This window comes from Tenrec ecaudatus, chromosome Y (assembly GCF_050624435.1).
Source record: "Tenrec ecaudatus isolate mTenEca1 chromosome Y, mTenEca1.hap1, whole genome shotgun sequence".
NCBI classification, from domain to species: Eukaryota; Metazoa; Chordata; class Mammalia; order Afrosoricida; family Tenrecidae; genus Tenrec; species Tenrec ecaudatus.
In genome coordinates, this window is record NC_134549.1 from 16,413,446 (window position 1) to 16,438,445 (window position 25,000).

At 67.2% G+C, this 25,000-nt stretch overlaps 1 protein-coding gene across 1 annotated transcript in view; it reads left to right on the forward strand.

The window, feature by feature from the left end:
• Positions 1 to 25,000, forward strand: part of LOC142435544 (anosmin-1-like) — a 72,493-nt gene that overhangs the window by 39,814 nt on the left and 7,679 nt on the right. Inside the window, exons 4-9 of the mRNA XM_075539767.1 lie at positions 584 to 806; positions 9,230 to 9,414; positions 11,706 to 11,835; positions 14,468 to 14,673; positions 14,931 to 15,090; positions 18,980 to 19,126. Coding sequence (XP_075395882.1) covers positions 584 to 806; positions 9,230 to 9,414; positions 11,706 to 11,835; positions 14,468 to 14,673; positions 14,931 to 15,090; positions 18,980 to 19,126 — 1,051 coding nt within the window. The remainder of the gene's footprint in view (positions 1 to 583; positions 807 to 9,229; positions 9,415 to 11,705; positions 11,836 to 14,467; positions 14,674 to 14,930; positions 15,091 to 18,979; positions 19,127 to 25,000) is intronic.

Genomic DNA, 25,000 nt, shown 5'->3' on the forward strand with positions numbered 1-25,000 from the left:
GAACGTGGCGCCCGCTTCCCCCTGCATCTCGCCGGAGCAGGGAGCCATGTCTCGTGACGACCGAGATCACTGGCTGGGCCTCCGTGGGCGGAGAGAGAAAGGGGGCCTCCGTGGCCGCGTGAGCGTGGGGGTGCCTGGGTCTGACTCACGGTGGGCACAGCACCCTGGGTGGACGGTGATGGCACGGGCTGCAGAGGACTGACCACTGACTCTGTAACAGTCTCGGGGCTCTGGGCACGCCCATGGCTCTGTAACACACGCCCGTGGTTCCATGGCTCACACGTGGCTCCGTGGCACACGCGTGGCTCCGTGGCACACATGTGGCTCTGGTATCTGCTGTGTCTGTCGCACACCCCACAGTGTTTTGCACACCGCGGCTCCGTGGCACACCCATGGCATGCCAGTGGCCCAGTGGTGGTTGCGTGGCACGTCCGTGGCTCACGTGGTGATCTCCGTGGCGAGCCCGTGGCTCGGCGCTCCGCTCTGCAGCACGTGGGTGGCCGGGGCTGGTGGGGCTGCTCCCGGGCAGCGCCGGCGGCCAGTCGCACATGGCTGACGGGCTGTGTGTGCTCTTGGTCCGCAGCGCCTCTTCCCCAAGAAGACCTACGAGTGCCTGGCCAGCTGCGGCTTCCTCAAGTCCATCCTGGCCGTGAAGCAGGGCGACTGCCCGGCCCCCGAGAAGGCCAGCGGGTTCGCGGCGGCCTGCGTGGAGAGCTGCGAGGGGGACGGGGAGTGTGCCGGCGTGAAGAAGTGCTGCCCCAACGGCTGCGGGCACACCTGCCAGGTGCCCAGGACCCTGTACAAAGGTGCAGAGCGGACCCGGGCCCGGGGGCAGGAGGGGCTGCACAGGGCTCGGGCTTGCCCAGGATGCTCGGTGGGTGGGCCCCGCGCGGGCACGTGAGCAGGCGTGGGAGGCCGGGCAGGACGCACCCACGAGCCCCGGGGGCTGCCGACCGCCCTCCTGTGTCCACAGGCTGGCGAAGCCCCAAAGCGCCCGGAGCCCGAGCCCAGAGGGAGGGGAGAAGAGGGGTGGGGGCCAGAGGGGAGGCAGGGAGGGGGGACACGTACGGGGGCGTCTGCAGACGTCCGGCATCTTGATGCCCTGCCTGCCAGCTGCGATGGGGACCCCTGACTCACAGGCACGGAGTTTTTACTGGGTCTGTGGGGGTTGTCCACCAGCAGGGCGGCCGGGCAGCGCTCAGCTCTAAATGAGAGATGCTCCCCCGTGGGCGCTGCTGCCCCCCAGACCGTCCCCCAGACCGTCCTGGCCTCGGAAGCTCCCTGGCGCTGCCGGCCCTGCGGGCGGCTGTGAGCCCCCGGCGGCGGGTCTTGCTGCTTCAGGTGCAGGAGCAGGGTTGCGTCCCTAGCGGGCAGGGTCCCAGAGCCGCCGCGTCCACTGCGCGTGCATTCAGGAGCATCCTGAGGGCAGCCCTGGACGCGGAGTGGTGACCTGTCCGGCTGCCGGCTGCAAGGCCAGCGCTCAAAGCCACCGGCTGTGCTGCCGGAGAAAGTCGAGGTGTCTGCCTGCCCCGTGAGGAGGGACAGTCCACAGGGGCAGCTCTGCCCTGACCTGCGGGGTGGCTGTGAGTCGGCCCGGCTCCCTGGGGGCGGCTTGGTTCTGTTTTTATCCTGGGTGCAGCCTCGGGGCGCTAGGGGGGCACCCAACGCCCACCCATCCGGGGGCCCCTGGCGGGAGTGGACAGGGGAGCCGCCCCAGGAATCCTGGCTGGACAGCGGCCTCCGTGGGTGCAGTCCCCGTGGGCTGACAGACGGTGGCCCGAAGGCAGAGGCAGCAGGGCCTGGCCGACAACACGGGTGAGGGGGACCCTGCACAGACGGGGTCCATCAGTCCGCAGCTGAGCCCCAGGCAGGCTGAGGGCAGTTTGGAAGTCGCCAGGGCAGAGCCTCCCGGCCTCTCCCCGAAGTCCGACGGAGCTTTTACCCAAAGCCTCACCGTGACTCGTGTGCAGCGACGAGAGCCGCGGAGCTGGCTCGGCCTCGGCGGCCCCTGCACCGGAGCCCCCGGCTGCAGCCACGGCGTCCCCCCATCGCCCACGCTCCTTACGAGCCAAAGATGCGCAAACCAGACCCACTGCGCGGCCGGGCTCCCGGGAAAGGCTCGCGTCTCCCGCTGGCGGGTCTCAGAAACCGCGCCGAGGCGTCTGCTCTCAGACCCACCCAGGGGCTGCTGTCCCGTCCGGATGGGCTTCCGAGCGCCCCCTTGGCTTTGGCCTCCCCTGGAGGCCTTTGGGCAACCGGGAGCCCTGTCCTCCCTCCGTGAGAAGAGATCGCCCTCAGGGAGCCGTGCCCGCTGCCGTGGGTGGCGCGGCCTTCGAGTCCCGCGTCTCTCCGTACCAGGGGCGGTGCCCACACGGACGGCGGAGCGGGCATCTGCCAGGCGCCTGGAACTTGCAAAGCTGGGGGCCCGAGAGAGCGATCGGAAGAACTGCACGTGCGGTCGGCTCGCCCGGAGCGTCGGAGAACAGCAGGAAGCAAGTCAGCACCGCCAAGGCCTGGAGAGCCCGCTCGGCGCGCGGCGGCCCCGAGGGTCAGCCCGGGACTGCGCCCCACGGCGTTTCCGTGGCCGACTGCGGAGGCCTGTGGGGCAGCCCTGAGCCTGGGAACCGGCTGCAGCCCAGGGGGAGAGGGGGTGGTCCGTCGGGTCAGTGCCGAGCGACAACACCGACCACAGAGCCCCCTGTCTCACAGACACACAGTGACGCCGACGCAGGAGGGAAGCCGAGTCAGTGACGTGTCAGCGTCTCAGCGCTGCAGGGTCTCCACACGGGGCTCCAGCTCCCAGGCTGCATCGGGGCAGCTCCATGCGGCTTCTCCTCGGGGTGCTGTGCAGGAACGGAGCCTTTCTCCTCGGGGTGCTGTGCAGGAAGGGAGCCTTTCTCCTCGGGGTGCTGTGCAGGAAGGGAGCCTTTCTCCTCGGGGTGCTGTGCAGGAAGGGAGCCTTTCTCCTCAGGGTGCTGTGCAGGACGGGAGCCTTTCTCCTTGGGGTGCTGTGCAGGAAGGGAGCATTTCTCCTTGGGGTGCTGGGCAGGAAGCGAGCCTTTCTCCTTGGGGTGCTGTGCAGGAAGGGAGCCTTTCTCCTTGGGGTGCTATGCAGGAAGGGAGCCTTTCTCCTTGGGGTGCTGAGCAGGAAGGGAGCCTTTCTCCTTGGGGTGCTGAGCAGGAAGGGAGCCTTTCTCCTAGGGGTGCTGTGCAGGAAGGGAGCCTTTCTCCTCGGGGTGCTGTGCAGGAAGTGAGCCTTTCTCCTCAGGTTGCTGTGCAGGAAGGGAGCCTTTCTCCTTGGGGTGCTGTGCAGGAAGGGAGCCTTTCTCCTTGGGGTGCTGAGCAGGAAGGGAGCCTTTCTCCTAGGGGTGCTGTGCAGGAAGGGAGCCTTTCTCCTCGGGGTGCTGTGCAGGAAGGGAGCCTTTCTCCTCGGGGTGCTGTGCAGGAAGGGAGCCTTTCTCCTCAGGTTGCTGTGCAGGAAGGGAGCCTTTCTCCTTGGGGTGCTGTGCAGGAAGGGAGCCTTTCTCCTTGGGGTGCTGAGCAGGAAGGGAGCCTTTCTCCTTGGGGTGCTGTGCAGGAAGTGAGCCTTTCTCCTCAGGGTGCTGTGCAGGAAGGGAGCCTTTCTCCTCGGGGTGCTGTGCAGGAAGTGAGCCTTTCTCCTTGGGGTGCTGTGCAGGAAGGGAGCCTTTCTCCTCGGGGTGCTGTGCAGGAAGTGAGCCTTTCTCCTTGGGGTGCTGTGCAGGAAGGTAGCCTTTCTCCTCGGGGTGCTGTGCAGGAAGTGAGCCTTTCTCATCAGGGTGCTGTGCAGGAAGGGAGCCTTTCTCCTCAGGGTGCTGTGCAGGAAGTGAGCCTTTCTCCTCAGGGTGCTCTGCAGGAAGTGAGCCTTTCTCCTCAGGGTGCTGTGCAGGAAGGGAGCCTTTCTCCTCAGGGTTCTGTGCAGGAAGGGAGCCTTTCTCCTCGGGGTGCTGTGCAGGAAGGGAGCCTTTCTCCTAGGGGTGCTGTGCAGGAAGGGAGCCTTTCTCCTCGGGGTGCTGTGCAGGAAGGGAGCCTTTCTCCTCAGGGTTCTGTGCAGGAAGGTAGCCTTTCTCCTCGGGGTGCTGTGCAGGAAGGGAGCCTTTCTCCTAGGGGTGCTGTGCAGGAAGGGAGCCTTTCTCCTCGAGGTGCTGTGCAGGAAGGGAGCCTTTCTCCTTGGGGTGCTGTGCAGGAAGGGAGCCTTTCTCCTCGGGGTGCTGAGCAGGAAGGGAGCCTTTCTCCTAGGGGTGCTGTGCAGGAAGGGAGCCTTTCTCCTCGGGGTGCTGTGCAGGAAGGGAGCCTTTCTCCTAGGGGTGCTGTGCAGGAAGTGAGCCTTTCTCCTTGGGGTGCTGTTTCAGGAAGGGAGCCTTTCTCCTTGGGGTGCTGTGCAGGAAGGAGCCTTTCTCCTTGGGGTGCTGTGCAGGAAGGGAGCCTTTCTCCTCGGGGTGCTGTGCAGGAAGTGAGCCTTTCTCCTTGGGGTGCTGTGCAGGAAGGGAGCCTTTCTCCTTGGGGTGCTGTGCAGGAAGGGAGCCTTTCTCCTTGGGGTGCTGTGCAGGAAGTGAGCCTTTCTCCTAGGGGTGCTGTGCAGGAAGTGAGCCTTTCTCCTTGGGGTGCTGTGCAGGAAGGGAGCCTTTCTCCTCGGGGTGCTGTGCAGGAAGGGAGCCTTTCTCCTCGGGGTGCTGTGCAGGAAGGTAGCCTTTCTCCTTGGGGTGCTGTACAGAAAGGGAGCCTTTCTCCTTGGGGTGCTGTGCAGGAAGGGAGCCTTTCTCCTCAGGGTGCTGTGCAGGAAGGTAGCCTTTCTCCTTGGGGTGCTGTGCAGGAAGGGAGCCTTTCTCCTTGGGGTGCTGTGCAGGAAGGGAGCCTTTCTCCTCAGGGTGCTGTGCAGGAAGGGAACCTTTCTCCTCGGGGTGCTGTGCAGGAAGGGAGCCTTTCTCCTCGGGGTGCTGTGCAGGAAGGGAGCCTTTCTCCTCAGGGTTCTATGCAGGAAGGTAGCCTTTCTCCTCGGGGTGCTGTGCAGGAAGGGAGCCTTTCTCCTCGGGGTGCTGTGCAGGAAGGGAGCCTTTCTCCTTGGGGTGCTGTGCAGGAAGGGAGCCTTTCTCCTCGGGGTGCTGTGCAGGAAGTGAGCCTTTCTCCTCGGGGTGCTGTGCAGGAAGGGAGCCTTTCTCCTCAGGGTTCTGTGCAGGAAGGTAGCCTTTCTCCTCGGGGTGCTGTGCAGGAAGGGAGCCTTTCTCCTCGGGGTGCTGTGCAGGAAGGGAGCCTATCTCCTTGGGGTGCTGTGCAGGAAGGGAGCCTTTCTCCTCGGGGTGCTGTGCAGGAAGGGAGCCTTTCTCCTCGGGGTGCTGTGCAGGAAGGGAGCCTTTCTCCTCGAGGTGCTGTGCAGGAAGGGAGCCTTTCTCCTCGGGGTGCTGTGCAGGAAGGGAGCCTTTCTCCTCGGGGTGCTGAGCAGGAAAGGAGCCTTTCTCCTAGGGGTGCTGTGCAGGAAGGGAGCCTTTCTCCTCGGGGTGCTGTGCAGGAAGGGAGCCTTTCTCCTAGGGGTGCTGTGCAGGAAGTGAGCCTTTCTCCTTGGGGTGCTGTGCAGGAAGGGAGCCTTTCTCCTTGGGGTGCTGTGCAGGAAGGGAGCCTTTCTCCTTGGGGTGCTGTGCAGGAAGGGAGCCTTTCTCCTTGGGGTGCTGTGCAGGAAGGGAGCCTTTCTCCTTGGGATGCTGTGCAGGAAGGGAGCCTTTCTCCTCGGGGTGCTGTGCAGGAAGTGAGCCTTTCTCCTTGGGGTGCTGTGCAGGAAGGGAGCCTTTCTCCTAGGGGTGCTGTGCAGGAAGGGAGCCTTTCTCCTCGGGGTGCTGTGCAGGCAGTGAGCCTATCTCCTTGGGGTGCTGTGCAGGAAGGGAGCCTTTCTCCTCGGGGCGCTGTGCAGGAAGGGAGCCTTTCTCCTTGGGGTGCTGTGCAGGAAGGGAGCCTTTCTCCTTGGGGTGCTGTGCAGGAAGGAGCCTTTCTCCTTGGGATGCTGTGCAGGAAGGGAGCCTTTCTCCTCGGGGTGCTGTGCAGGAAGTGAGCCTTTCTCCTTGGGGTGCTGTGCAGGAAGGGAGCCTTTCTCCTCGGGGTGCTGTGCAGGAAGGGAGCCTTTCTCCTCGGGGTGCTGTGCAGGAAGTGAGCCTTTCTCCTTGGGGTGCTGTGCAGGAAGGGAGCCTTTCTCCTTGGGGTGCTGTGCAGGAAGGAGCCTTTCTCCTTGGGATGCTGTGCAGGAAGGGAGCCTTTCTCCTCGGGGTGCTGTGCAGGAAGTGAGCCTTTCTCCTTGGGGTGCTGTGCAGGAAGGGAGCCTTTCTCCTTGGGATGCTGTGCAGGAAGGGAGCCTTTCTCCTCGGGGTGCTGTGCAGGAAGTGAGCCTTTCTCCTTGGGGTGCTGTGCAGGAAGGGAGCCTTTCTCCTCGGGGCGCTGTGCAGGAAGGGAGCCTTTCTCCTTGGGGTGCTAGGCAGGAAGGGAGCCTTTCTCCTCTGGGTGCTGTGCAGGAAGGTAGCCTTTCTTCTTGGGGTGCTGTGCAGGAAGGGAGCCTTTCTCCTAGGGGTGCTGTGCAGGAAGTGAGCCTTTCTCCTAGGGGTGCTGTGCAGGAAGGGAGCCTTTCTCCTCGGGGTGCTGTGCAGGAAGGGAGCCTTTCTCCTTGGGGTGCTGTGCAGGAAGGGAGCTTTTCTCCTCGGGATGCTGTGCAGGAAGGGAGCCTTTCTCCTTGGGGTGCTGTGCAGGGAGTGAGCCTTTCTCCTTGGGGTGCTGTGCAGGAAGGGAGCCTTTCTCCTAGGGGTGCTGTGCAGGAAGGGAGCCTTTCTCCTCGGGGTGCTGTGCAGGAAGGGAGCTTTTCTCCTCGGGATGCTGTGCAGGAAGGGAGCCTTTCTCCTTGGGGTGCTGTGCAGGAAGGGAGCCTTTCTCCTAGGGGTGCTGTGCAGGAAGGGAGCCTTTCTCCTTGGGGTGCTGTGCAGGAAGGGAGCCCTTCTCCTCGGGGTGCTGTGCAGGAAGGGAGCCTTTCTCCTCAGGGTGCTGTGCAGGAAGGGAGCCTTGCCAGCTGAAGCAGGGAACTGGCTAAGGCAGCTGCACCCTGGTCCGACCATCCGAGAGCAAGAGACCCGAGAACTAGAAAGACGAGGTCACTGAGCCCTTGGTCCCTCCGCCCTGCAATGACCCCACGTGTGTGTATCGGCCAGGCTGGCACAGGAAGCTACCGACCTCCAGTCCCGGGAGAGACACGGACGGGTGCTGCCCTCAGGATCGGCGGCCTCTCCCGGGACAGGAGGCTGCTGGGGAAGTGGGGGGATGGCGGCAGCCGGGGCGCCGTGGAGCCCGCCAGCGTCTGCCCTCGAGGATTCCCCGCCGGGGACTCACGCCCGGGATGCCCGGGCTCCTCCTGCTGCCATTGGGCCTGCAGCCAGCCGAGGGAGCGGGCAGCACCGGGCAGCACCGGCCGGGCCGCGGGGAGCCCGATGGCCACTCGCAACTGCCCGGCGGTTCTCCTGGGGACGCGGGAAGACGGACTTGTCCGCGAGTCATCGGACGAGGGAGCGACTCCAAGCGCTGCCTAATCAGAACCGCGGGAGGCGAATGGGAGCGTCGGCACACCTGCTCCTGCGACCGGCCGGCCAGCGGGGGGCTGTGGCCGGAGGCACCGTGCTGAAGCTGCCTGAGAGGCCAGCAGCCCCCCGCCGAGCTCCAGGGGGACAGGGGAGACTGGCCACGCGACACTCGGGCAGCCTGGGAACCCGTGCCCACTGCTGCCCGGTCCTTCGGGGCACGGTGGCCGCCCACCTGCCATCGGCGGGCTTTTCCGGGGCGAATGGTGCCCGAGACGGAAACCGTTCAGGCGCATGGGTGCCGGGCTGCAGGAGACCAGCGTCCATGTGTCCACAGCAGGAGGACAGACCGCGTGCTGATGTGTGTTCACGCACACGCACGCTGCCCGCTGCCCGGGGCCCGCCCGGCACGTCTGAGTACAGGACAGGGGGCGGCTGACCGGCCAAGACTGGACGTCCGTCCCTCCAAGTGGCCGCGGGGTCCTCGGGGCCCCGACCCGCTCTGTGCACAGGGCCGCCCGGAGCTGGGCTCACCCCGTGACGACTGGCCTCCCTCCCTCCCCCCTGACTGCGCGTCCCTACTGTGCGCACGGACGCCCGCGGGTGCCGAGCTCAGTGTCCCCCAGGCAGGACAGCGGCGCTCCCTCCCTCACCCGAGACCTGGCGTTTCCTGCTGGCGCCGGGGCCCCTCGGTGTAGCGAGAAAGCCGCCATGAGGAGGCCGTGCCGGACGCCGGTGAAACCCGTGGGCTCCCAGGGCCCTGTGGACCCTCCGCCAGGCGGGCGCCTCCATGGCCACAGCTTCCGGCACCGGAGGTCCTTGCTGGGCCTCAGTGGCCACGCTGGCCGGGCACCGGCAGAACCGGAGCCCAGCTGCCGGGCAAGCGGCCTCCGCCGGGGTCTGAGCCGGAGGGGGAGCCGTGCAAGCATTCCTGAGCGTTGCCCAGCGTGTGCCGTGGCGGAAGCTTCCGTGCAGGGGCCACCGAGGGGGGCAGGCTCTGGCCATCCTCCTGGGCCTGCCTCGCAGGACACGGCGCCGCGAGGGGCCTGCGCTTCCGAGGGTCCCGGAAGAAGCAGGGGGGCAGGTTTCAGTGAGACCGGGAGCAGCCCGGGGCCTCTCCCGGAAAGCGGGCAGAGCCGCGTCTCGGGCCAGAGGAGGGTCATCCGTGAGGCCAACGGGCACTGAGGGGCCTGGCGGGGGCCCTCGGGCAGAGCTGGGCACGGAGCCGGGCCACCCCTGACGCGGGTGCAGCAAGAACGACACCAGGACAGGCAGGCGGGCGCCTGGAAGGGCTCTCGGCGCCTCGGTGGAGCGGGCTCGCGGTCGTCCCGGTGACCGACTGGAGCCTCGACGACCCGGCTCCGAGCACGGAGGCCCGGAAGCCTCCCAGCACCCCGTCTGCGGAGACACCGGGGTTCACGAGCTCGGCGTCAGCCCCCTGCCGTTGCCGAGGGGGAGAGTGACCTGATGGACACCGGCCTCTCGGGCGGAGGGACGGCTCTGGTTCCTCGGGGCTCGAGGCGCAAGCCTGGCCGCGTGCTGGACGCCCCTGGCCGGCCGAGGCCGCCGGCGGGGAGGGCAGGGGCCTGTGTCCACTGCAGGGTGTGGGTCTCGGCTGCGGCTCCCCGCCCGCTCTCCGGGGAGGCTGCAATGTCGGGGTGCCCTTGCAGGCGTCCCCCTGAAGCCCCGGAAGGAGCTGCGGTTCTCAGAGCTGCCGTCCGGGCAGCTGGAGGTGAGGTGGTCGTCCAAGTTCAACGTCTCCATCGAGCCCGTGGTGCACGTGGTGCAGAGGCGGTGGAACTTTGGCATCCACCCCAGCGAGGACGAGGCCACGCCGTGGGAGACGGTGGCCCAGGTCAGTGCTGCGGGCAGCGGGCTCCTGCCCCGGGGGGTGTGTCCAGCCAGGGGGGGGCGAGCCCATGCCAGCCCCCTCCTGGGTCCCACTGCCCAGACCAGGCCCCACCTGGCCGGCCGGCCACCCTGACGGGCACCCCGAGCCCCCCGGGCGGCCTTCCTTTGGCGGCGCCCACGTGGGTTGGAACTGCCGCCCAGGAGCCTCCCAGAGGCTGCACGTCCACAGCAGGAAGCGCCGAATGCCGCCCGGGGCGACATCCTGCGGGAGAGCTGGCCCGGCGCCCGGGTGCAGGCGAGAGAGCTCCCCTCTGCTCCCCAAAGGGCCTTTCCTGCAGATTAACCCCTGCACGGGCGGGGCTGGCGGGCACCCTAGTCTGGAGGAGGACTGGGGGCAGGAGGAGGACTGGGGGGCAGGGGGAGGACTGGGGGACAGGAGGACTGGGGGGCAGGGGGAGGACTGGGGGTCAGGAGGAGGAATGGGGGCAGGAGGAGGACTCGGGGGCAGGGGGAGGACTGGGGGGCAGGAGGAGGACTCGGGGGCAGGAGGAGGACTCGGGGGCAGGGGGAGGACTGGGGGGAAGGAGGAGGACTGGGGGGCAGGAGGAGGACTCGGGGGCAGGAGGAGGACTGGGGGCAGGAGGACTGGGGTGCAGGAGGAGGACTGGGGGCAGGAGGAGGACTGGGGTGCAGGAGGAGGACTGGGGGCAGGAGGAGGACTGGGGGCAGGAGGAGGACTGGGGTGCAGGAGGACTGGGGTGCAGGAGGAGGACTGGGGGCAGGAGGAGGACTGGGGTGCAGGAGGAGGACTGGGGGGCAGGAGGAGGACTGGGGGCAGGAGGACTGGGGGCAGGAGGAGGACTGGGGGGCAGGAGGAGGACGGGGGGCAGGAGGAGGACTGGGGTGCAGGAGGACTGGGGGCAGGAGGACTGGGGGCAGGAGGAGGACTGGGGGGCAGGAGGAGGACTGGGGTGCAGGAGGACTGGGGGGTAGGAGGAGGACGGGGGGCAGGAGGAGGACTGGGGGGCAGGAGGACTGGGGGTAGGAGGACTGGGGTGCAGGAGGAGGACGGGGGTGCAGGAGGACTGGGGTGCGGGCCTGGGGCTCCGGCCATGGGGGCAGCGGTCAGCGCTCGTCCATCCTCCTGGGCAGCGCTGCCTTCGGGGTCTTTGTGGACCTGGACGCGGCGGCCCCTCCCGGACGAGGAGAGGAAATGTTTTCTTTCGTCCTCGGAGGCGCTGAGCTCACGCCAGGTGTGGGCGCCCTGCCCGAGGAATGCCCAGGCTGCGCCCGCCTGCTCCGGGGCAGGGTGGGGCCTCCTCCCAGAGGAGCAGCCTGGCCGGCACGGCTCCTCCCAGCCGAGGGCCGAGGGCGCAGCCGGCTCTGGACCCGCGAGGAGGCCGCGAGCCCAGGAGCGCCGTAGGGAGGCCAACGCGGGCCCCACAGACGTGCAAGGGGGAGCCAGGCCTCGGGGAGCCCCAGGAATGTGCTTTCCCGGCCGGCGAGCGGCTGCCCGCCCAGGCTTGGGGGCCCTGCGGCTGCTGCGGTGGGTTCACGGGCAAACGCATCGCCGTCTGAAAGCCGGAGGAAGAAACCTGGATGCCCCTTTCCTGTCTCCGGCCCCCCTTGACCCCCGGCCCCCCTTGTCCCCCTTTACCCCCCATGTCTCACTGACACACGGGCCTGGACGGCGTGCTTTCCTGGCAATCCTGTGGGGAGCGACGTCACGGGGAAGCTGGTCGGGGTTTGGCTTTAAATCCCCGTCCCCCCAGACGCAAGGGGCCACGTCTCCCCTCCGTTCTTGGGGTGCAGGGCGTGGACATCCACGCGACACTCCCGGGCAAGTTACTACAAACGGAGGAGTCGGGAGGACGGGAAGTGGACGCCGCTGCGCTGAGAGCCCGGGCACCGCCGCGCCCCGTGGCCGCTGGCGTGGACGCCCACCAACGCTGAGCCGCGGGCAGGGGTCGGGCGTCCACCAAGCCAGCAGCCGGGCGGCTCAGAAAGCGGCTCGGACAGAAGAGTGGACAGATCGTGGGATTCTCCCGCTAACTCGTGGAAGCCGGCCACCGTGCTGGCTCACAAACCCGCCTGCGATCCCGGCTGGACGCTGGGCTCCGGCAGTGGCCTGGCCGGGAGTGGACTTGGGTGCCCAGCTGCCCGGCCCCTGTCCGGCCCCGACTCCCTGGTTCAGGCTGGCGCCCCCCGGGCAGGCGTGGGAGGAGGCCTTGACTGCCCGCCGCGGGCACAGCTGCCTGGCCCGTGGGGTGAGTGACCGCTGTGTCCTCCCGGCAGACGACCGACGAGCGAGTGCGCCTGGCGGACGTCAGACCCAGCAGGTGGTACCAGTTCCGGGTGGCTGCTGTCAACGTGCACGGGACCCGCGGCTTCACCGCCCCCAGCAAGCACTTCCGTTCCTCCAGAGGTCAGTGTGTGTCCACGGCCGCCCCCCCTGCCCGCCCGCCTCCGCGCCTGTGGGGCCCAAACGCCCCCCAAAGCACCCCTGTCCCCGAGCCCGCTGCCCCAGCAAGGACTGGCCCTGGCAGGACGTCCAGTCCTCCCTGCCGCCCGCAGGCGAGCACCTCTGCTCCGCAAGGGTCAGCCGTGCCCGTCCTCGGGCCGCCAGCAGCCGCTCCGACTTACAGGCCCTTGGCGACTTCACGCCGTGGCCGCCACCGCTGGGGAGTCCAGTCCACGGGCCGCGGCCGCGTCCTTCCCGCCCGGCGGGTCCCTGGCGAGCGAGCTGACTCTGCTCTGTGGGAGCCGGAGCCTCGTCTCGCCCCCGAGGAGCGGCTGCTGGTTTCAAACTGCCGACCTGGGGTCAGCGGTCCAGCGTGAACCCCCTGCACCCCAGCCTCTTGGCATTGCTGATTCCGCCCGGTCCCCGGGGTCCGTCTGTCCGCCCTCCGTCTGCGCGGCCCCCGCCAGGCGCCCCGTTCCCGAGACAGACGCACGGAGCTGCCCGCGGACTGACCGCGAGCCCTGTTCCCTCGGCGTGGAGGCCAAGCTCAGTGTCTGTCCTTCCGAAGAATCCACCCACGTCCCCAGCGGATCCCGGACCCCGAGGCTGAAAGCAGGGGGGCAGGGGCGCTCCCCTGTGGGGGCGCTGGTGGCCGGGGGGGGGGCTCAGTGTTTACATCAAAGGCAAAGCCCCCCCCCCCCCGGGAGGCAGACGCACCAACCAAACTGACTTCACAATGAAATGGGGGACGGAGCCGCCAGCCCCGCCCCTGCTGCTCCGACCTGTCTCCCCAGGACGGCCAGGGAGGTGGGGAGGCGGCCGCGAGGGGGCGAGGGGGCGCCTGGAGGTCAGAACGAGCCCCTGGCCTGCTGCCCGCACGCTCGCGGCCACTGACCGCAGAGGGAACCGGCTGCACACGGAAGCGGCCTGGCCTCAGGACGACCACACACGGGAGCAGCAGGGGGCGGGCGGGGGGCCCACCAGCAGTCTGAGGGCTCTGCTGCCCCCACCGTCGGAATCCGGGCAGATCCGTGGGAATTCCTGAGGTCCGGCTGTGGGGCCCCCGAGAGGCCATTGTTCCCGCCCGTCCCGCCTGCAGAGTCCAGACGTCCCCCTGATTCTCACGGCGAGGGGCTTCCCGTCTCCTTCTTTGCAGCCACTAGTTATTGAGCGTCAGCCCCGTGGCAGGCAAGTGAGTCAGCGTGAACCGTGCACGCTGTGGGGACGCCCATGTGCACACGCACACGCCTGTGCGCAGAACACACGCACACACGTGCACACGCCTGTGTGCAGAACACACGTGCACATGCACACACCTGTGTGCAGAACACATGCACACGCGTGTGCACACGCCTGTGTGCTGAGCACACATGTGCACACGCCTGTGTACTGAACACACGCACACACATGTGCACACGCCTGTGTGCAGAACACACGCACCTACATGCGCACACGCACATGCCTGTGTGCAGAACACACACACATGTGCACATGCACAGGCCCGTGCGTGGAACACACGCACACACACGTACACATGCACATGCCTGTGTGCAGAACACACGTGCACACATGTGCACACGCACACAACTGTGTGCAGAACCCATGCACACACGTGCACATGCACACGCCTGTGTGCAGAACCCATGCGGGCACTGAAAACACCTGTGTGCAGAGCACACGCACACACATGTGCACACGCACATGCACAGCACTCATGTACAGAACACGCATAAGTCACATGCACAGCACACATGTGTGCAGGACACATGCACGTGTAAATACACAGATACGCATGCACAACACACATGTATATGCAAGACAGGCATGCACACACATGCTTACACACACAGACACACACATGCACACGTGCTCACCTGCACACACACTCATACGTGGAGGACTTAGCATGTGTGGGGAATTAGTTCAGCTTCTTCTGACTCCATTTCCCCGCGAGGCGTCTGACGCCCTCTCCCCGCCGTGGTGCCGGCTATCGAACGTGTCCAGGCCACAGGACAGCCGTCTCGGGAGAAGGACGGCCAGAGTGGCCGCCGAGTCCTCGGTGACTCACAGTGGCCTCGGGGCCAAGGTGGGGATGGCGAGATGGACAGAGACAGACGGACGTCGGCTCAGAGGCCATGGAGCCGCCGACTCGCCGTGCCCACAGGGACCGAGGAGCGTCCATGCCTACAGGACAGAGAGCGAGGCCTGCGGGCGTCCAGGCCTGTACTTCCTGCCCGGAGCCCCCTGCTCGATCGCCGGGACCTGGGGCGGCGCCGATGGCGCTTGACTCGTTTGTAAACGGTTAAAACACAGAGAAAGACACGGCCCCTTCCATCGAGCCGATTCCGGTTCCAAGACCCGGAGGCACAGGGTGGAGCCGCCCCTGAGTCCCTGCCGTGGACGGGCCAGCGGCTCCGGCACAGGGCCCATCGGGGGGACGGTGCACGGCCGGCCGGCACGGTTTCCCTCTGCCGGGCACGGGGCGGGCGGAGCCGAAGAGACGGGCATAGCCGAGGCCCCGTTGCCGGCTGCCCACGAGGGACAGCCCTTCCCGCCACTGCCCGTGGGGTCACGCGGCTTGTCTCTGGGATTCCAGGCCCCGCGGCACCGCCCACGCCGACGCGTCTCCGCCTGGCCAACTCCACCGTGAGCCGGGACGGCAGCGTGAGCGTGGCCGTCGCGTGGGACCTGCCGGAGGACGCGGACATCCCGGCGCATCACTACAAGGTGCTCTGGAGCTGGGCAGCGGGCGGCGGGGCCCTCGTCCCCACCAACAAGCAGCGCAGAAAGACGGCCGAGGGGGTGAGTGCGGCGGGCGAGGGGCAGCGGCCCCGGGCGGGCGGCGGGCATCCAGCAGAGGAGGGAGGGCAGCAGGGCTGCACTGCTCCCGTCCAGCAGGGTGTGGGCAGAGCTGGTCCCTGCAGGAGGCCTGGCCGACCCTCAGGCCCCCCAGAGCCCGCGGGAGGACACTGGGGTCCCTGCCGGCCGGAGGGACACCTCCGTCCAGCCCGCGGGTGAGGGCCGGGCGGGCAGCGGGCTCACGGCCTCTGTGCTTCCAGTCCCGACGGTGGCTGAGCTTGGAGCAGCTGCAGCCCGGCCGCACCTACACGCTGGCCCTGCAGGCCATCGCCCACTGGGGCCAGGCCCGCCTCCGGAGCGCCAAGGCCACGCTGCGCTTCACGGCCCCGCCGACGCCGGCCGCCCCCGCCGCCCCCAGCAGTAAGTGCCGGCCCCTCTGACTGTCCAAGGGCACCCCACGTGCAGGGACCCTGCACCCTGGGGCCCGGTCAGGCCCGCCCGCCCGTCAGCAGCCGTGCGAGGGCCCTGGAAACCCGCCATCCGGTCAGGACAGAGCCGAGGGCCGGGGCCCTGGGGAGCCAGGCAGGACGAGGCTGCCGGGCATCGGGCGAGGCCCAGGGATCCACGGGTGCCCTGGGTGCTGGTGCCCTGGGTGCTGGGCCCGTGGGTGCGTAAGAGGCCCCAACGCCGCCCGGTCGTGCTCCGTCCTCACAGCGGCTCCTGGGCCCGAGCCCACGGCGGCAGCCCCTCGTCCACCCATTCAGGGGGCCTGCCTGCCCTTCGCTGCCCCACGGGGCGGGCAAGCTCGGCGTCCGTCCCCTGACCACTTGCCCAAAGGCCTGAGTCGGAGCCCAGCATCGCGGCTCCCGGGGGAAGCCCCGTCTCAGACGCGGAGCGGGCGGCGGCTCTGCCCTGTGAGTGGACGTGCTGGACGCATTGCAGACAGACGGCCGCCCTGGGGGCGCCTGTCAACTGTGTTCGGAGGGAAGACGGGCCGTGTGCAGACAGAGTGGCCTCCGGGCGGTTTTCCACGTGGGAACGTCGGGAAGCACATGGCCAGGCCGGGACCCAAGGAGCCTCTGGGTGAACGGAAGCTCCGGGCCTTGGTCAGCAGTGGACGGCCGCCTGTCGGAGCCTCCTAGCTGGGAAGGCGGAGCCCGAGGACACGTGCGGACAGGCCTGGACGCTCCCCTCGCCTGACCGGCAGGTGACCTGGACACGCGAGGCAGGGCGGACGCTGAGAGCCTGCTTCCTGGGTGGAAGATTTAGGGGGTCTGTCCTCCATCAGTGACCCTGAGTGTCAGTCTGTCCCCATCAGTGAGCCTGAGTGTCAGTCTGTCCCCATCAGTGACCCTGAGTGTCAGTCTGTCCTCCATCAGTGAGCCTGAGTGTCAGTCTGTCCCCATCAGTCAGCCTGAGTGTCAGTCTGTCCCCATCAGTCAGCCTGAGTGTCAGTCTGTCCCCATCAGTGAGCCTGAGTGTCAGTCTGTCCCCATCAGTCAGCACTGAGTGTCAGTCTGTCCCCATCAGTGAGCCTGAGTGTCAGTCTGTCCCCATCAGTGAGCCTGAGTGTCAGTCTGTCCCCATCAGTCAGCACTGAGTGTCAGTCTGTCCCCATCAGTCAGCCTGAGTGTCAGTCTGTCCCCATCAGTGAGCCTGAGTGTCAGTCTGTCCCCATCAGTCAGCCTGAGTGTCAGTCTGTCCCCATCAGTCAGCACTGAGTGTCAGTCTGTCCCCATCAGTGAGCCTGAGTGTCAGTCTGTCCCCATCAGTGAGCACTGAGTGTCAGTCTGTCCCCATCAGTCAGCCTGAGTGTCAGTCTGTCCCCATCAGTCAGCCTGAGTGTCAGTCTGTCCCCATCAGTCAGCACTGAGTGTCAGTCTGTCCCCATCAGTCAGCCTGAGTGTCAGTCTGTCCCCATCAGTCAGCACTGAGTGTCAGTCTGTCCCCATCAGTGAGCACTGAGTGTCAGTCTGTCCCCATCAGTGAGCCTGAGTGTCAGTCTGTCCCCATCAGTGAGCCTGAGTGTCAGTCTGTCCTCCATCAGTGAGCCTGAGTGTCAGTCTGTCCCCATCAGTCAGCCTGAGTGTCAGTCTGTCCCCATCAGTCAGCCTGAGTGTCAGTCTGTCCCCATCAGTGAGCCTGAGTGTCAGTCTGTCCCCATCAGTCAGCACTGAGTGTCAGTCTGTCCCCATCAGTCAGCACTGAGTGTCAGTCTGTCCCCATCAGTGAGCCTGAGTGTCAGTCTGTCCCCATCAGTGAGCCTGAGTGTCAGTCTGTCCCCATCAGTGAGCCTGAGTGTCAGTCTGTCCCCATCAGTCAGCCTGAGTGTCAGTCTGTCCCCATCAGTCAGCACTGAGTGTCAGTCTGTCCCCATCAGTCAGCACTGAGTGTCAGTCTGTCCCCATCAGTGAGCCTGAGTGTCAGTCTGTCCCCATCAGTGAGCCTGAGTGTCAGTCTGTCCTCCATCAGTGAGCCTGAGTGTCAGTCTGTCCTCCATCAGTGAGCCAGAGTGTCAGTCTGTCCCCATCAGTCAGCCTGAGTGTCAGTCTGTCCCCATCAGTCAGCCTGAGTGTCAGTCTGTCCCCATCAGTCAGCCTGAGTGTCAGTCTGTCCTCCATCAGTGAGCCAGAGTGTCAGTCTGTCCCCATCAGTCAGCCTGAGTGTCAGTCTGTCCCCATCAGTCAGCCTGAGTGTCAGTCTGTCCTCCATCAGTGAGCCAGAGTGTCAGTCTGTCCCCATCAGTCAGCCTGAGTGTCAGTCTGTCCCCATCAGTCAGCCTGAGTGTCAGTCTGTCCCCATCAGTGAGCCTGAGTGTCAGTCTGTCCCCATCAGAGAGCACTGAGTGTCAGTCTGTCCCCATCAGTCAGCCTGAGTGTCAGTCTGTCCCCATCAGTCAGCCTGAGTGTCAGTCTGTCCCCATCAGTGAGCCTGAGTGTCAGTCTGTCCCCATCAGTGAGCCTGAGTGTCAGTCTGTCCCCATCAGTCAGCCTGAGTGTCAGTCTGTCCCCATCAGTCAGCCTGAGTGTCAGTCTGTCCCCATCAGTCAGCCTGAGTGTCAGTCTGTCCCCATCAGTGAGCCTGAGTGTCAGTCTGTCCCCATCAGTCAGCCTGAGTGTCAGTCTGTCCCCATCAGTCAGCCTGAGTGTCAGTCTGTCCCCATCAGTCAGCACTGAGTGTCAGTCTGTCCCCATCAGTGAGCCTGAGTGTCAGTCTGTCCCCATCAGTGAGCACTGAGTGTCAGTCTGTCCCCATCAGTCAGCCTGAGTGTCAGTCTGTCCCCATCAGTCAGCCTGAGTGTCAGTCTGTCCAGTGTCTGTGAGTCAGGGTCCCCGTGTGGGCAAGGAGCCGGTGCTTTGGCAAAGGAGACGCCTGCCTTCCACCGCACTTTGTGAACATCGCCGTCCACCAGTGGGCCTGCTGCCCACAGACCACAGTGCCTGCTGCCCACAGACCACAGTGCCTGCTGCCCACTGACCACAGTGCCTGCTGCCCACAGACCACAGTGCCTGCTGCCCACAGACCAGCGGGCATGGTGCCCACAGACCAGCAGGCATGGTGCCCACAGACCACAGTGCCTGCTGCCCACAGACCAGCGGGCATGGTGCCCACAGACCAGGGCAGGGGCACCGTGCTACTCGGGCTTCCTGGCGGCTGCCTTCTCCCAGGGCGTCTCCTGGCCTCGTTTCCAGCTGACCCTGCGACTGACCCTCCGGTTAGCAGCCGGCCGTGTGAGCCCTGCCTGCGCCATGGTGACCGCCGTGCCCGGTCCTCACTCACTGGGCCCGCCCCACGTGCTGACTGGGGTGCCCGGCTCAGGCTCCGGGGAGGCCGTCACGGCGCTGTGTCTAACGCAGGCCGGTGTCCACTGCAGCTTCAGAGTGGCCCCTGGGCTACTATCAGGCAGAGCCGACGCGCCCTGGGCCTGGATGGACGTCCTGTGCGGAAGTGCCCGGTGCTCCCAGGCCTCGCCAACGGGCTCCTTTGGGCACGGCTCTGAAGCGCTCACCGCAAGCACCCCTCTCCCTGCTACGGGCGCCCACCCGCTGCCTCGGGGCGACCTGTGTGCCGTGGCAGGAGTGGCCCGGTCAGCCTGGACCACGAGGCGGCCTGTGTGGCTGTTTCTCTGTCGCAGGGAGGGAGGCGGGTGCAGAAGCTCGGACATGGAGGCGCTGCGGTTCCGAGGCCTCTCCCGCGTGGAGAGCCGGCCCCTCGCGTGGCGTGGCGTGGCGTGGCCCGGCGTGGTGTGGCCCGGCGTGGCGCCCTCGTAGCCAGTGTCTGAGCCGGCTGCTCTTTGGCTCCGTTCCAGCAGAGACCCCCGGCCGAGCCAGCCAGGGCACCGCTCCCCTGCAGCCCCCGCTCCCCAAGCGACGGCCGGCACAGCTCCTGGAGATTGGGTCTCCCTTCTGCCAGGACAACCAGCTGCAGGTCAAGGTTTACTGGAAGAAGCCGGAAGGTGGGTGAGCCGGGCGGGGGCGCCGCGACCACACTGTGACCGGAGGCGCTCCTGGGAAAGGGCCCGTGTTCTGGAAGCTCTCAGACCCGGTGCGTGAGCTGCCGGGGGGCTTCCAGGAGGCCTGCGGGCGCCCAGGCGTGGCCACCAGGCTGCCCAGCACTGGGTCAGCCGCCCTGCAGGAGGGAAACGAGGCCGTCTGCGCCCAAAGTCTCCCTCTGGGAAACCCCGGGTTCAGCCCCCCAACCTGCAGGACCCCCAGGATCAGCCCCCCCTGACCTGCAGGACCCCCGGGATCAGCCCCCCCTGACCTGCAGGACCCCCGGGATCAGCCCCCCCTGACCTGCAGGACCCCTGGGATCAGCCCCCCCCGACCTGCAGGACCCCCAGGATCAGCCCCCCCCAATGTGCAGGACCCCCCAGATCAGCCCCCCCGACCAGCATGACTCCCCGGATCAGCCCCCCATGACCTGCAGGACCCCAGGGATCAGCCCACCTGACCTGCAGGACCCCCAGGATCAGCCCCCCCTGGTCCCGCAGGACCCCCAGGATCAGCCCCCCTGACCTGCAGGACTCCCGGGATCAGCCCCCCTGACCTGCAGGACTTCCGGGATCAGCCCCCCCGAACTGCAGGACTCCCGGGATCAGCCCCACCCCCCGACCTGCAGGACCCCCGGGATCAGCCCCCCCTGACCTGCAGGACCCCCGGGATAAGCCCCCCCGAACTGCAGGACTTCCGGGATCAGCCCCCCTGACCTGCAGGACCCCCGGATCACCCCGTCCTCCTCAGTCGTGGGTGGTCTGTCGCTTTGCCGCTCACACCCCTGGACGGGCCTGTGGCTGCTGCTGAGGCCCCTTGGGGACCTGCTTTGCACGAGGGGTTCGGGCCAGGGAAGGCCGGCGGGCCTGCTATCAGTGGACAGGGCCCGTAGAAGGCCTGAGGGCCTGCTATCAGTGGACAGGGCACGGGGAAGGCCGGCGGGCCTGCATTCAGTGGACAGGGGCCGGGAAAGGCCGGAGGGCCTGCTATTAGTGGACAGGGCCCCAGGAAGAACCGAAGGGCCTGCTATCAGGGGACAGGGCCCAGGGAAGGCCCGAGGGCCTGCAATCAGTGGACAGGGGCCGGGAAAGGCCGAAGGGCCTGCATTCAGTGGACAGGGCCCGTGGAAGGCCTGAGGGCCTGCTATCAGTGGACAGGGCCCCGGAAGGCCTGCGGGCCTGCTATCAGTGGACAGGGCCCCGGGAAGGCCCGAGGGCCTGCTAACAGTGGACAGGGCCCCGGGAAGGCCGGCGGGCCTGCTATCAGTAGACAGGGCCAAGGGAAGACCCGAGGGCCTGCTATCAGTGGACAGGGCCCCAGGAAGGACCGAGGGCCTGCTACCAGTGGACAGGGCCAAGGGAAGACCCGAGGGCCTGCTATCAGTGGACAGGGCCCCAGGAAGGACCGAGGGCCTGCTACCAGTGGACAGGGCTCCAGGAAGACCCGAGGGCCTGCTATCATTGGACAGGGCCCCAGGAGGCCCCAGGGCCTACTATCAGTGGACAGGGCCCCGGGAAGACCCGAGGGCCTGCTATCAGTGGACAGGGCCCCAGGAGGCCCGAGGGCCTGCTATCAGTGGACAGGGCCCGGGGAAGGACCAAGGGCCTGCTATCAGTGGACAGGGCCCCAGGAGGCCCGAGGGCCTGCTATCAGTGGACAGGGCCCAGGGAAGGCCCAGAACCTGCTATCAGTGGACAGGGCCCCAGGAAGGACCGAGGGCCTGCAATCAGTGGACAGGGGCCGGGAAAGGCCGAAGGGCCTGCATTCAGTGGACAGGGCCCGTGGAAGGCCTGAGGGCCTGCTATCAGTGGACAGGGCCCCGGAAGGCCTGCGGGCCTGCTATCAGTGGACAGGGCCCCGGGAAGGCCCGAGGGCCTGCTAACAGTGGACAGGGCCCCGGGAAGGCCGGCGGGCCTGCTATCAGTAGACAGGGCCAAGGGAAGACCCGAGGGCCTGCTATCAGTGGACAGGGCCCCAGGAAGGACCGAGGGCCTGCAATCAGTGGACAGGGGCCGGGAAAGGCCGAAGGGCCTGCATTCAGTGGACAGGGCCCGTGGAAGGCCTGAGGGCCTGCTATCAGTGGACAGGGCCCCGGAAGGCCTGCGGGCCTGCTATCAGTGGACAGGGCCCCGGGAAGGCCCGAGGGCCTGCTAACAGTGGACAGGGCCCCGGGAAGGCCGGCGGGCCTGCTATCAGTAGACAGGGCCAAGGGAAGACCCGAGGGCCTGCTATCAGTGGACAGGGCCCCAGGAAGGACCGAGGGCCTGCTACCAGTGGACAGGGCCAAGGGAAGACCCGAGGGCCTGCTATCAGTGGACAGGGCCCCAGGAAGGACCGAGGGCCTGCTACCAGTGGACAGGGCTCCAGGAAGACCCGAGGGCCTGCTATCATTGGACAGGGCCCCAGGAGGCCCCAGGGCCTACTATCAGTGGACAGGGCCCCGGGAAGACCCGAGGGCCTGCTATCAGTGGACAGGGCCCCAGGAGGCCCGAGGGCCTGCTATCAGTGGACAGGGCCCGGGGAAGGACCAAGGGCCTGCTATCAGTGGACAGGGCCCGGGGAAGGACCAAGGGCCTGCTATCAGTGGACAGGGCCCCAGGAGGCCCGAGGGCCTGCTATCAGTGGACAGGGCCCAGGGAAGGCCCAGAACCTGCTATCACTGGACAGGGCCCCAGGAAGCCCCGAGGGCCTGCTATCAGTGGACAGAGCACGGGGAAGACCCGAGGGCCTGCATCAGTGGACAGGGCCCCGGGAAGGCCCGAGGGACTGCTATCAGTGGACAGGGCATGGGGAAGGCCGACGGGCCTGCATTCAGTGGACAAGGGCCGGGCAAGGCCGGAGGGCCTGCTATTAGTGGACAGGGCCCCAGGAAGACCCGAAGGGCCTGCTATCAGTGGACAGGGCACTGGGAGGACCGGCGGGCCTGCATTCAGTGGACAGGGCCCGTGGAAGGCCTGAGGGCCTGATATCCGTGGACAGGCCCAGGGAAGGCCTGAGGGCCTGCTATCAGTGGACAGGGCACGGGGAAGGCCGGCGGGCCTGCATTCAGTGGACAGGGGCTGGGAAAGGCCGGAGGGCCTGCTATTAGTGGACAGGGCCCCAGGAAGAACCGAAGGGCCTGCTATCAGGGGACAGGGCCCAGGGAAGGACCGAGGGCCTGCATTCAGTGGACAGGGCCCTGGGAAGGCCCGAGGGCCTGCAATCAGTGGACAGGGCCCCAGGAAGGCCGGCGGGCCTGCTATCAGTGGACAGGGCCAAGGGAAGACCCGAGGGCCTGCTATCAGTGGACAGGGCCCCAGGAAGGACCGAGGGCCTGCTACCAGTGGACAGGGCCCCAGGAAGGCCCAAGGGCCTGCTATCAGTGGACAGGGCCCAGGGAAGGCCCAGAGCCTGCTATCAGTGGACAGGGCCCGGGGAAGGACCGAGGGCCTGCTATCAGTTGACAGGGCGCCGGGAAGTCCCGAGGGCCTGCTATCAGTGGACAGGGCCCCAGGAAGGCCCGAGGGCCTGCTATCAGTGGACAGGGCCCAGGGAAGGCCCAGAGCCTGCTATCAGTGGACAGGGCCCGGGGAAGGACCGAGGGCCTGCTATCAGTTGACAGGGCGCCGGGAAGACCCGAGGGCCTGCTATCAGTGGACAGGGCCCCAGGAAGCCCCGAAGGCCTGCTATCAGTGGACAGGGCCCCGGGAAGGCCCGAGGGCCTGCTATCAGGGGACAGGGCCCAGGGAAGGCCCGAGGGCCTGCATTCAGTGGACAGGGGCCGGGAAAGGCCTGAGGGCCTGCTATCAGTGGACAGGGCCCAGGGAAGGCCGGCGGGCCTGCTATCAGTGGACAGGGCCAAGGGAAGGCCCGAGGGCCTGCATTCAGTGGACAGGGGCCGGGAAAGGCCTGAGGGCCTGCTATCAGTGGACAGGGCCAAGGGAAGACCCGAGGGCCTGCTATCAGTGGACAGGGCCCCGGGAAGGCCCGAGGGACTGCTATCAGTGGACAGGGCCCCAGGAAGCCCCGAGGGCCTGCTATCAGTGGACAGGGGCCGGGCAAGGCCGGCGGGCCTGCATTCAGTGGACAGGGGCCGGGCAAGGCCGGAGGGCCTGCTATTAGTGGACAGGGCCCCAGGAAGACCCGAAGGGCCTGCTATCAGTGGACAGGTTACAGGGAATCCCGAGGGCCTGCTATCAGTGGACAGGGCCCCAGGAAGGTCCGAGGGCCTGCTATCAGTGGACAGGGCCCAGGGAAGGCTCAAGGGCCTGCCATCAGTGGACAAGGCACTTGGAAGACCGGCGGGCCTGCATTCAGTGGACAGGGCCCGTGGAAGGCCTGAGGGCCTGATATCCGTGGACAGGCCCAGGGAAGGCCGGCAGGCCTGCTATCAGTGGACAGGGCCCGTGGAAGGCCTGAGGGCCTGCTATCAGTGGACAGGGCACGGGGAAGGCCGGCGGGCCTGCATTCAGTGGACAGGGGCCGGGAAAGGCCAGAAGGCCTGCTATTAGTGGACAGGGCCCCAGGAAGAACCGAATGGCCTGCTATCAGGGGACAGGGCCCAGGGAAGGCCCGAGGGCCTGCTATCAGTGGACAGGGACCAGGGAAGGCCCGAGGGCCTGCAATCAGTGGACAGGGACCAGGGAAGGCCCGAGGGCCTGCTATCAGTGGACAGGGACCAGGGAAGGCCCGAGGGCCTGCAATCAGTGGACAGGGGCCGGGAAAGGCCGAAGGGCCTGCATTCAGTGGACAGGGCCCGTGGAAGGCCTGAGGGCCTGCTATCAGTGGACAGGGCCCCGGGAAGGAGGTAGCGTCTGTAGCGCGTTCTCCGCCTCCTCCTGGGCGCCAGGTCCTTGCGGCCAAGCCAGCACGCGGGCCGCCCTGTGGCTTCTGCTGAGGCCCCTTGGGGACCTGCTTTGCTCGAGGGGTTCGGGCTTCGCCGGAGCCCGAGGCTGGTGGGTCCTGGCGCCCGGCTTGAGACCCGGGCCTGCTGGCTGAGCTCCTGCCCGTTGCTGACCCGTCTGCTGCCCGCAGGCAGACCCGGCTGTCTGCCGCCTGGACCTCGAGCTGAGGGACCTTGAGTCCACTAACTGTCCCCCGGCAGTGAGTTGAACCGGCCGGCCAGCTCTGCGTCAAGTCCCTTCTCGCTGCGGACGCCCATCCATCTCGGCGATGGAGTCACCGCGTCCTGGCCTCCTTCCTCTTAAGGAACTCAGCCCTCACGCTGCCCCGTCCCCGATTCCAAGATGCCTGTCACATCGGACTCCAGGGAACGGCGTTTTCGAGACGGCGGCCGTCGTCTCCCTCGGCTACGTTGACGGCTCGCGTCCGGCTGCGGCGCTGGGCACTGCCGGGGGGCCGGGTGGTGAGACGTGGCCTCGCCGACTCTGGGCGTGCCGTCAGGAGGGGCCCGGCCCTGGAGAGGGACCTCCTCCTGGGTCAGGGACGTGAGGACGGCCCGGCGGGAGATGGACGGACCCAGCGGCCCCCAGAGGGGCTCAGACCCAGGACAGGGGGAGGGTGGCCCCACCCTGGCCCTCCGCGTGGTCGGGACATGCATGAGGGTGAGGGTCGCTCTCCGTGGGCGCCTGGGGCCTGCGGATGCTTCCTCCATAGACGTCATGACGGCTTGAGGGGGGCTCCTTCGCGCCCGGGAAGCCTCGGAGTCGCGTTTAAGGCCCCCGACGGGTTGGGTCAGGCCCACCTACGCTGGGGAGGGCAATAAGCTTGACCGAGAGGTCACCGCGCGTAAGTGAAGCCGGGGCGGCTAGAGTCTCCCCGTGGGGTCTCGAGCGGGGCCGGGGACCGAGGCCGGGGGTCTGGTGTGGTTGTTCCGTGCTGCAGAACCGCCTGTGCCA